Genomic DNA, 11,662 nt, shown 5'->3' with positions numbered 1-11,662 from the left:
AAAATATTTATAATACCATAAATATTTTTCAGAATATTGCATAATATATATGTACGTCTATCAATATTTATCTCAAAAATATTTATGAGAAAATTACACAACTTTTGTAAATCAATGACTGTCACAATGATATCCGATCAAAATTATATGATCAAATATAATACAAAGAATTAACAAAACTTACGGCTCTATTTTTACATGAAACAAAATAATTTGTTTAATGATGTTTCTTATTCTCTCTATAAAATATTTTTCTATTTACATTACGATGTAACATTCAAGTTTTCTTAATTTTAAAACAAATACTCGAAATTTAAATGCATGCATTTTTATATATATATTAGAAAAAATTACTTTATTCCTAGATTATATTGTTATATTATCCAGTTATGTACGTTTATAAGTACATATCGAGATTTTTCAATACTCGTTTGCATCCGGGTATTTGCTATTTCAACATACCGCCGTTAACTTTCCTGGAGAAAGTCAGAGATACCGCGAACATCGTTTCAAGCGAAAAACAGAACGCCTTTATTTCGTTTGCTTTATATTTCGCAATTTAAATGCCGGCCTTTCAGTTCCTGTATCTTCAGAGATCTCATCTGCGCTGTATTTCTTTGATCTCAGAATCACGATGACAAGCAAAACGGTCATGCAGTTATGTTCTACAATTATGCTTATCATGTTGACAGCGATCAGTATAGTATGTGGTACGTATTATCATAATTTATGTATAATTTATATATAAAAAAATTGATAAAAAATGTATATACTCTTTTATTTAAAGTAATATTTTTTGAATGTTATTTTTAATTATTATTTCGTTATTTGCATATTGTGCTATATTCTTATTAAATTAGATTATTAATTTTTTATATAACAGTAAAATAAGATATGAATTCTTAAGATGATTACAAATTATACTTGTTGATATGTATCATAATTTTGTTAGCATCATCCTCATCCCAGTTAGAATTATCGCTTGTCACGATGAATCATGGTCCCTGGGCAGAAATCCTTGAAAATTGGATCATCCTTCAATCCAACAATTCTCGTACCGCACGTGCGATGAAAATTGGTGATAAAACTGTGACAGTGTCGACAAAAATTTCCACGACAAATAAAAGAGACGTTTCTGAAACCGATCTGTATTTACTTGGTATGATGTGTAAAAAATTTCATTAAAAAAAAAACACCAATAATTTTTTAATCGTGTCAATATAATTTTGAAGTGATCATACTAGTAATTAAACGAGATAGATTTAAGAATTTTGAATAAAAATTCATAGGTGCAATCGAGAAATTGGTCTACAGAGTGGATCATCTAGAAAAACGATTAAGAAGAGCAGAAGAATTGTTATATTACGTTATTGCTGGGAACAATAAAATGAAAGGTAAATCAACTAACGGTATCGAGAGTTGTTAATATCGATATAAAAAATTAATAACATAATAAATAATTATTATTAAAGAATATATTTCTTTCTTCACTCTCAATATTTAGAAGCAACTAATTAAATATTAAGAAAAAGAAAGAAAAATAACTTCTCATTTATAACACATATCCACATCGTTTATTATTATTGCTTTTTTCAGAACCTTGTCCTGCCAATTACACAAGAATGGGTCAAAATTGCTACCATTTCAGCAATCGCGATTTCAATTGGAAATCATCAGCCAGTCTTTGTCGTGGTATGGGTGGGCATTTAGTCGAATTCGATACGATCGAAGAAAGTCAAGATGTAATTGCCGGCTTGATGTCGGATTCAAAATTAAAGGGTAAAAATTTCTGGACGGGAGGCTTAAATCCAGGACTTTTATGGATCTGGGCCAGCAGTGCTAGACCAGTTCATCAAGATACTAAACAGTCTGTCATTGGTGATGGCAGGTTCGTATCATTTATTTCAAATAGAATATATGAAGATATAAAATATAAAAATATAGATATTAATGATTTTTATACGATATAATAATTAAGATACATGAGCTGCGGCAAAATGCTCGTAAAAATGTTTCGAAAGAAAGATATAAATATCGAATTTTACTGTACGATATATGATATATTTGATTTTTATTAATTGTTTTATTTTTATATAATTATCTTGGAAGATATAAGAGCAAATATGGAAACTTTATTGCAAATAATTTACAATAGATTTCCATTAATAAAAAATAGATCTGTTGTTAATAGAAAAAAAATAAATTATTTGTAATGCTAAGATTCCATATATATTTTGTGGAATCTCGAAAACATCTACGCTATACGACGCTATTTTTATTTAAAACCGGCTATTTATCTATAGTGAATAGGTAATAACTTACAATGATGCTAATCTTTCAACACAAGGATACTCTACACTATCAGCTTTGTTATGCTAAACCAATATTTGCATAATAAATGTTTTGAATTACAGATGCTTGAAGTTAACTTTCCATGCATCGTCGAAGATTTATTCCTACAGAGGTGAGGATTGCGGTTTGAGACAAAGATATATCTGCGAATTGACAATCGACGATGAATCGGCAAACAAGATCGAAAGAACAGCACGATTGTTGATTGATAAAGATAATTAATGACGATGGATAAAAATAGAACAGAAAGAACACATATTTTATTGTAAATATATACATATATATATATATTTTTTTTAGTAATTTATATAGCACAAAAAAATTATAAAAATATTATAAGTTTAATTACATTTTTAATCAGAAGCAAAGAAGAACAATAATGCTCCTTTTAATGCTAACTATATAGATAAATTTATGTATATTTATATACATAAATTTACTAAACTCTATATAGATTTATATAAATAGTAATTAGCTAATCTTATGTAAATAGCAATTTAAATAAACTGTATCATTTAAATATTCTCATTTTTATAATTTTTTAAGCAAACTGCTAATTATTCAGATAAATCCTTCCAAAAAAATTAATTAAAATTATTTAAAAGAGAAATAAATTTAAATTCTCATTTTTATATTTCCAATGCAGCTTTGTATTATATTGAAATATGAAATTTTAAAAAATTTGCTTTAATATCTTCGTAAAAGTAACAACTCGCAAAATCATTATTTGATAACAAAGCTAAAAAAATTAATCTTAATAAAATAATTTGTCTTATTTTTTATATCAGAGACTTGTTTAGTCTTTACAATGTTCGACTAATATTTGACAACTTTACTACCTTTCAAGCAAAATTGACAAAATTTTACAAAAATATCTCTTCAATTCACATGCTTCTGGCTGCATGATGCGCCATTATCAGGCTCTGTTTGCCTTCGTTTACCAAGGACAGAACGTGGTCACTAGACGCCAGTAAACCACCGTTTTCAGTAATCAGATTTTTAGCAATCGTTATGTCATCAGGTTTTATGCCGCGACAGCAATCGTCAACGACGGCTAACCGATAACCATATCGCAAACCATCCAGACACGTCTCTTTCACGCATACATCATAAGTTAAACCGCAAACATATAAGTGCGTGCAACCAAAATCCAAAAAAATTTTTATAAGCTCTGAGGTACCATCAGCATCCTTTTCGCCAAATACTGAATATGTTTCTTTGTCACAGTGCTGACCTTTATACACCTAATATAAAGAAGAGAATATTCAAGAATAGATAAGATAATAGATGAGATCATCTATAATTAAAATATTTAATAAATTATATATAAAAGAGAACACAGATATTTTTTAAAAACTAATTTGCAAATATTAAAAAATGATTAGCTGCTAGAAACTTATAATGATGAAAATATCTATAATTATTATACAAATCAGCATTTAAATTTTCCAAGAGATTAAAAACTTTTTAATCAAATGTAGAACATATAAATGTTTGGTAATATTTTTGTTCTCTCAGAGAACAATGATCTTTTCTGTGAAATTAATTTATTACCTGTTTGGAAGAAGGTACGATCAGTAAATCTTTATGTAATTCGGCGCCCCAGGTATTCATAACGCAATGCTTTGGCCAAAGTTTCTGCGTTACATGAGGTTGTAAAAAATCAACGGTATCAAAAAGTTTTGCCATTTTCTTAGTAATCTGTTCCAAATTCATCACAAAGTGAGAAATTATTTAAATTCCAAAATAGCAAAAAAGTCAGACTTATTAGTTAAAACAACATAAACATAGAACAAATTATTTAAGAAGAGTTATTTGAAAATTTTCTTTGAATGCCTTTACAAAGCTACAGTGAGATCGATAAAGCTCGATTTATTGAAATATAGAAAAAGTGATTAAATCTTTTGTGTAAAACTCGAATAATATATAAAAAAACAGACTATTTTTTAAATTAAACTAAACACACACACGCATACATACATAAAATATGTATGTGTGTATTTTTTTATTTTACTCTCAGAATTATATTTTGAAATCAAGTTATTATCTCAATTAGAAAAGAGAGACATGTCTGATTATTTATTTTATCTAATGATATTACCTTAGATTCGGGATGAAGCTCGCGCATTGCCAAATTGTCAAAAAAGCTGATGTGATCCTTAGGATGCCAATCCTGCGAATATATTATCTTGTTCCAACGACCGTTTTTTAAAAGCCGATTTATCGGTTCTATCACTTTTGCCCCGTCTTGCCCATAGCCGGATTTTCGAAGAGCCAATGTGCCATCAATGAAGTCGTTTTGAACGTCGACGACCAATAAAACATTTACGGGATATACAGTCGCGCGTATCCATTCATAGTATCTGTAACAAAAATTGTTCATTATGAAAGAGAATGCGGACTATCTCTAAACAATGCACATTTGACTCATTATTATTCGCGCAAAGTAAAATATCAGCCTGTGAAATTTGAGAAATATTATATTAGTATACACATCTATATGTTTTGTAGCCTTTTTGCTGACAATAATTTGTAGCAAGCACTTGGCAATATCTGTTAGAACAGACGTGGCTGACTGGGTTGACTCATAAAATTAAATATAAAAATTTGACGTCTATATATATTCTCATGTATAATATTTAAAAATTCATATTTACATATATAATATAAAATAATGTTTATGACATCACTGACGCAAGCAAAAAAAAAATAAATATTTCTTTATTAAAATTATCTCTGAATATGCATGTATATCAACGCCATAAGGAATTTGATAAGGACTAATTGACATATTTCAAATTTTATCAGCATGATTATACGGCATAATTAAAATACTACGACAACGATAGTCGAAATAGGACTTTTATGTCGCTGTAATAAATAATTTACACTTTTATATAAATTACTTCTCGCTAAAAAATAACTTTTGTATTTTTACAAGTTTAGTTTATTATTCTTTATCTTTTCGTTTTCGAGATATATTGATCGATTTGATATCGTGCGGATATCTTTCGGATATCTTTAAATTAAATATGTGTGTGACAAAATAGCAAAAAATCTGTTTCCTTCCTAAATGTTTTTTTTTCGTGTTTCTATCTCCCTCATGTCTCAACCCTTCAAATTTATTCGTTCTTTATAGGAGGGATGATATTGCGCACGCATCACCTTCGTAAATCCTGCTCGTTCAATGTGCCGTTTCCATTTAAGTCGAATAGCTCGAAGATTTCCCGTACTCGCCACTCGTGCTCTTTGACCTCGTCCGTTCCAAACAAATGGACACAAAGCGCTCGGAACTCCATATAGTCCAAGGTTCCATCAGCGTCGACATCGAATTTCGATAGAATCGCCGCCGGAGACACCCAAATGTCATTCTCCGTCTGAGCCATGTTTGCCACGTTGTTTTATATGTCACTTTGCGTTCCTCGTTTATTTATGTCTCGACGAGTATGCCGCTTCGATCACTAAAACCAATTTTCGTTTCTTCCGCTCGTAGCCAGGTGGCCAGGTAAATGCATCGATCGATACTGCCACAACTTCGCCGACGAACGATGCTCGTAGATTTGTCCGGGAGTGAGGGAGACCTTTTCTCTCTCTCTCTCTCTCTCTCTCTCTCTCTCTCTCTCTCTCTCTCTTTGAAACAATAGATCTCTTTACCCTCTCTCAGTTACTATTGGGAAAAATATTCCTCTGCCTGCTTCTCGGAAAAAATCTCTATTTATTTAAAATTTTCTATTTTTTAAAATTTCTATTATATTCAAAATTTCCATCTTATATTCAAACATATTCCACATAATTATTTTAAAAAATATATAAAATTCCTTGAAATGAAAGTAAAATATATATAAATTTTAAATAAAAATTTTATATTCTAAAAGTAAAAAAACAGGCTCTTATATCATCGACATGATGAGGACAAAAATATTACTAATAAGAGAAATATTATTTTATAATAACTTTTGTACGTGTACGTATCTCTATTAATTATTGTTTATTCTATAATATACTTTAAAAATTTAGATCATAAAATATCCGCACCGGTTTAATATAAAATACAAAAATAGAAAACTCGCTTTTCGTCTCTGACATTTAATAAAATTCTTTTCTTTATTAAAATGACTAATACATACCTTAAGTTTAACCTGTTCACTCCAGTAATAGTGATAATTCTTCTTTATGTAATAATATAAAATTCAGCACAAAATTACAATGTTTCTTTCTATCAAAATAGCAATCTGCTCTCTCGCTATGTAAAAATAACATTTCCCGACATACATATTGACTTATTTTATGTGTTTTGTTTGCTGACATGTCACACTATGATATCAGATAGAATAATTAATTTTTTTTTTTCAAAATGTATATCTTAAATTTTTCCAGTATCTCATCGAGAACGAAAGCGAGACGACAAGAGTAAGATAAAAATTAGAGGGAACGAATGAGAATAAGGAATCAAAGCTTGTGAGCACTAACAGATGTCGACCAGATGATCAGACTCATTCAGATAAGGACACTTGCCGGCTCGAAAAATGGTAGGGATGAATGTGAGAGGCACAATTAGTGTCATAAATAAAATGAAAAATTATTCATAAAACAAGATAATAATATATGTCGAAATAAATAGTATTTTTTTTTTTTTTTTTTTTTTTTTTTTTTTTATATGCCACTCATATGACAACGTATTAGATTTTTTATAGAACAAGAAAATACATTTAATTATATATTAAATTATTTGTTTTAATATCCTTTTGAGTGTGTTTTAATTATCTTTTCTATAATTGTCATTTTTATATTATTGTTACGTTTAACAATTATTAATTATTATAGATTTATTGTTAGATCTTTTTCGTGATAAACTCTTCTATACATCTAACGTATTTATAAACATAAATGAGTGTGTATTTTGTCAAATATATAATATATAATGAATTATTATATATATTGTTCTATACAACACTCTAATATGTTAAGTATACATATCAATTGTAAAACGAATGTGTTGGTAGTTAGAAATCATGGTCCAACACACACAATTGTGTTTCCATATATGAATAAATTGATCCAACCTTTAATATAACGTATTGTATATATTATTATATAAGATATAGACAAGTTTATAAATATTTTAATATTTAAACTATAAAATTATTTAAAAATTTAATGCGAACATTAATAACATATAGAGTGCGTTCGGGGAAAACGCTATTAGCACTAACAGAGTCGTTCTATCTTTGTTACTTACTGAAAGTTGAACAAGGACAGAGCACGCTTTTAGCGTTAATAGCGTCTTCCTGAACGCATTCATAATTGTTTAGAATTTCCACTAAAACAAATGAATTTTAAAACAAGTTTGTTCAGACAAAAAAAATTTGTGTTATAAATATCCACCATTCTAATTAAATATATATTAATTTGTTATGAAAAAACAAATGGGAGAGGTATAAAAATATTATATATATATTTGAGTGAGAGACATATATTAAAATAAAACATTAAACATATACATAATATAAAAACCTGAGAATTTCAGAATACAGCATCAAAAATAAAATATGAAAGCGCAATGAGATAAAAATATAAACCTAAATAAAATTATTTTCAAATATAAAATTAAAGGTCCAATAATCACTTTATTGACATAATGAAGAAATTGACAATTGTAAGAAAACGGAAAGCATGCATATACCTTTTAATGTAAAGATAGTGATAATATAAAGGCAGTAATTATTCGTTTCTCTTTGATCTTTATTCCGTTTTACCCATCCTGTCCTTTTCATATGCTGAAAAACAAAAATACAAGGCAGGTTTATATAAAGACATATTACAGTTTTGTATTTGTAAAGGTTCTGTTTCAAATTTCAAGAATATACATTTTTATATAAATATATATGAAAAACAGAAACATACAAATATGGTAAAATATAATTGATAGAAAACATTACATTATCAAATTAGTTATTTCCTATAAAAATTTCTTTGTCAAAATACTATTTTTTCCTTTATATATATTTTTGTTATTTAACTATTTTTTAAGGGTTTATATTTATACCAATGGTATACAAGCTGTTATGACTTTTAAATTCGAGAATGGCCGTTGACATTTCGAAAACGTGAAACATCATAGCATTCATGGCAAAATGAAGACAGCAATAAAAGAAAAGCGCGTTTTTTCGTTGCAATTATCGAGAACGAGAGAAACGTTATATAATTGCAATATGCTTCTTGTCATGAAAATTGATCGTGTTCCAAATTTCATTGCTAGTACTGAAAATCTACAATATATGTAAGGTGAACTATAGATTTCCAATACTGACAGCGATTCTCGGAACACGGCCAATATGTTGACATTAGACACGAGGAAGCGACAAAGAGACTTGGCATATGACAACATGTGAGACATAAGCTCTTCTTGTAGTTCTTGAATATCTGTTCCTCTGACAATGAAACATACAGATTTTTCTATCTCTTTTTCTTTCAAAATCCATTAAATTTCCGTGGAAATTTTCAAATAACTGACAGAGAGGGAGAGAAAGAGCGATTTTATATCGCCAATTCTTTTTATTGTGCACAGCTGATGTTACGAAGTCGTTATGAAACATATGTGTCATACAAAAATGTATTTCAATAATTTGCGAGCTCAGTATCAATCTCACCTTCAGCCGACCGACCAGCTCCATGAATTCTTGTAGCTTCTTCGTATCTTGCATTGTGATCGACTGTAAAACTCGTGTTATCGTCCTTTGTACTTGATCCTTATCGATAGCTACACGTATTCCTGCGAGCAGAATATATCACAGAGTACAGAGTTTGTAACGCTAGTCGCCAGTATTGCCAGTTTGACAAAGTTTGACACAGACTGAAAAAATAAGGCGGGAAGAGAGCAGTCAGTGATGTAGCGTTATCGCGATACGCGGATAGTGATTATTTCCCTAGTTGCCTTCAGGATTGCATTCAAAAACGCTATTTTATTCTACGAATAGGAGTTCCGAACGCAGGCTTAAACCCGTATCAGACTACGTATTGAAGATTGAAATTTGACCAATCAGGACAAAGAAATTTTAATCCCTTTTGTCCTGATTAGTCAAATTTCAATCTTTAATCTTCAATTTTCAATGCGTAGTCTGATACGGGCATACGGTGCGTTCGGGGAGCTAGAGTCCCTAGAATATCTTCTAGGAACTCTATGGGGAGCATGTTTTTAGCATTCGTTCTCTGTCCTTGTTCAACTTTCAGCAAATAACAAAGATAAAATGACACTTTAGTCATGGGCCGGTATTCATAGTCCGTTCTTATATTCAAGATCGTCTTAAGTACGATCTTAAGATACTATGCGGCCATTTCATTGGTTGAATGGGATCTTAAGACGACCCAAGACCACACTTAAGACGATCTTGGATATAAGAACGGACTATGAATACCGGCCATGGACTTGAGTATATCGTATATCTAGACGAAGTGTTGAGGAATGGGGGCCGAGGTAGAAAAGGATACAATCTGTTCTGTTTCTGTGATTCTTTTCTCTCTTGCTCGCGCGTAGCATGTTTTTTTTTTTGCTTCTCTATTTTTAAAAAATCCCTAAATTCCTAAATCCCATAATCCCATATCTGCTTTAACCATAGATATATAGATTGGATTGAGCATTGCGAGATAAACAAACGCGCGCCCGCTGTAGAAAGATTGCGTTCTCTCTCGCTCGCACGTAGCATGACGAAAGAGAGCGCTATGCTCTGTGCGAGCGAGAGAGAACGCAAGGGGCACGAAACAGAGTATGTTCTTTTCTACGTGGGCATCGGCCCCCACTCCTCAACACTCGGTCTAGATATACTATGTCTAAGATCGCAACGCTCAGTCCATTCTATATGTCTATGGCTTTAACAGGAGGTGGTGTGGGCCGCATTGGGCTAGGTCAGAGAGATACCTGAGAGGGGTCACGCCGCCGTTTTTCATAAGATGCCTTTTTCATTAAAATCATTTTCAAAAAATTACTTTTTAAGATAAAACATAAATGTTTTAATTTTTATTACATAAGATTTTTGAATATTATAAATAAATTATTACAGATAAGTAAAGGTCTCCATCATCGAAAGCGAGAGCGAGAATGAGTAAATAAGAGCAAGCGAAATGATGTATCGTCAAAGAGTTCCGAAATTTCTTACACTTAATCTTACTGAGGGTCTTATTCCTTTATTATACATAGTATTTCACGAATATATATGTCGTATTACCATAGAAAATATAACTTTTATATTTTGCATTTTACCTGTTTGAAAATAATTTTAATGCATTAACGATTTTTTGCGATTAAAATGATACCAAACACGATATAAACCGGATAATTTTTAGTTATATGTAATCAAAATTTTTATTATTAGTGTAATTAAAAATTATCCGATTTATGTTGTGTTTGATGTCATTTTAATCGCAAAAATTTTATTAATCCATTAAAATTATTCTCAAACCGGTAAAATACACGTAAAAATATCTTTTAAAGTAAGAATCGAAGTGACAAAAATCTAAATTATAAATTATTTTGTTGCAATCCTTACGAATAATAATTATTTTTCTATCGATACTTAGAGTAAAGATATTTTGTTCCATATTTTATCGTTCAACTTTTCGACGATTTAAATATGATTTGAATTGAGAATGCGCAATAAAATAGTCGAATCGCAGGTCCGAATAATTAATATAACGATAAGCTCTGTGATATATTAATCGTTTATTAAATAATTTGATCCATAATTTAAAATACTTATATAATATAATATTTGCGTGTATATGTATACGTCATAATACGGAAAATAATTTCGGCCGCGAATTATCAATAATATATGGTATGCCGCCTTGGCGGCGTAAACAATAGCGCGCTATTGTTTACGTGTTACGGTCTTGTTATCATTCGCACGGCGACACTTGAACAGTGACATAGTAGTTCGAGACGCTCCGTCAATTTCCTTTTCTAAACGCGATCGCGATAAATATCGGGAAATAATTGTGTATATAATTAATAATTAATTTTCTCTCTCTCTCCCTCTCTCTCTAGGCAACAATTATTTCTTAAATAATACTTAAAATTAAATATATTTCGTCCAATGCTTTATCGTTCGACTTTTCGACGATCTAAATATGATTCGGATTAAAAACGCGTAATAAAATAGTCGAATCGAGAGTCCGAGTAATTAACATAACGATAAGCTCCGTGATATATTAATCGTTTATTAAATAATTAAACATTAGAATTATATCACGACATTATATCACGACGATTAATTTTGAAGCGCCTATTTCGCGTAATTTATTTCTTTAATTTTAA

The 11,662-nt window shown here is 29.9% G+C and overlaps 2 protein-coding genes across 2 annotated transcripts; one reads left to right on the top strand and one right to left on the bottom strand.

Moving 5' to 3' along the window:
* Positions 1-369: 369 nt before the first annotated feature.
* LOC115236996 lies at positions 370-2,599 on the top strand. Its single transcript, XM_029809731.1, is given in 6 exon segments — positions 370-605; positions 608-710; positions 953-1,159; positions 1,290-1,394; positions 1,597-1,888; positions 2,415-2,599. Coding segments are annotated over 6 exon segments (909 nt in total). The 5' UTR covers positions 370-563; the 3' UTR covers positions 2,575-2,599.
* A 19-nt stretch (positions 2,600-2,618) lies between these two features.
* LOC115236995 (nicotinamidase-like) lies at positions 2,619-5,904 on the bottom strand. The gene is made up of 4 exons (XM_029809730.1): positions 5,518-5,904; positions 4,454-4,715; positions 3,907-4,053; positions 2,619-3,596 (listed from the first exon to the last, which is right to left on the bottom strand). The coding sequence occupies exons 1-4, from the start codon at positions 5,736-5,738 to the stop codon at positions 3,237-3,239; spliced, it is 990 nt and encodes a 329-aa protein (XP_029665590.1). The 5' UTR covers positions 5,739-5,904; the 3' UTR covers positions 2,619-3,236.
* Positions 5,905-11,662: the final 5,758 nt, after the last annotated feature.

Source organism: Formica exsecta, unplaced genomic scaffold (genome assembly GCF_003651465.1).
Source record: "Formica exsecta isolate Colony F162 unplaced genomic scaffold, ASM365146v1 scaffold265, whole genome shotgun sequence".
Lineage (NCBI taxonomy): Eukaryota > Metazoa > Arthropoda > Insecta > Hymenoptera > Formicidae > Formica > Formica exsecta.
The sequence above is the reverse complement of the archived record's forward strand: the minus strand, read 5'-3'. Positions and strand labels throughout refer to the sequence as shown.

Bases quoted from the DNA above. Each gene is read 5' to 3' on its own strand.
- LOC115236995 (XM_029809730.1), bottom strand. From the start codon at position 5,738: ATGGCTCAGACGGAGAATGACATTTGGGTGTCTCCGGCGGCGATTCTA. The intron at 4,054-4,453 runs GTAATATCATTA...AATTTGGAACAG, and splicing joins AGCTTCATCCCGAATCTAAG to ATTACTAAGAAAATGGCAAA. The intron at 3,597-3,906 runs GTAATAAATTAA...TCTTTATATTAG, and splicing joins TCGTACCTTCTTCCAAACAG to GTGTATAAAGGTCAGCACTG.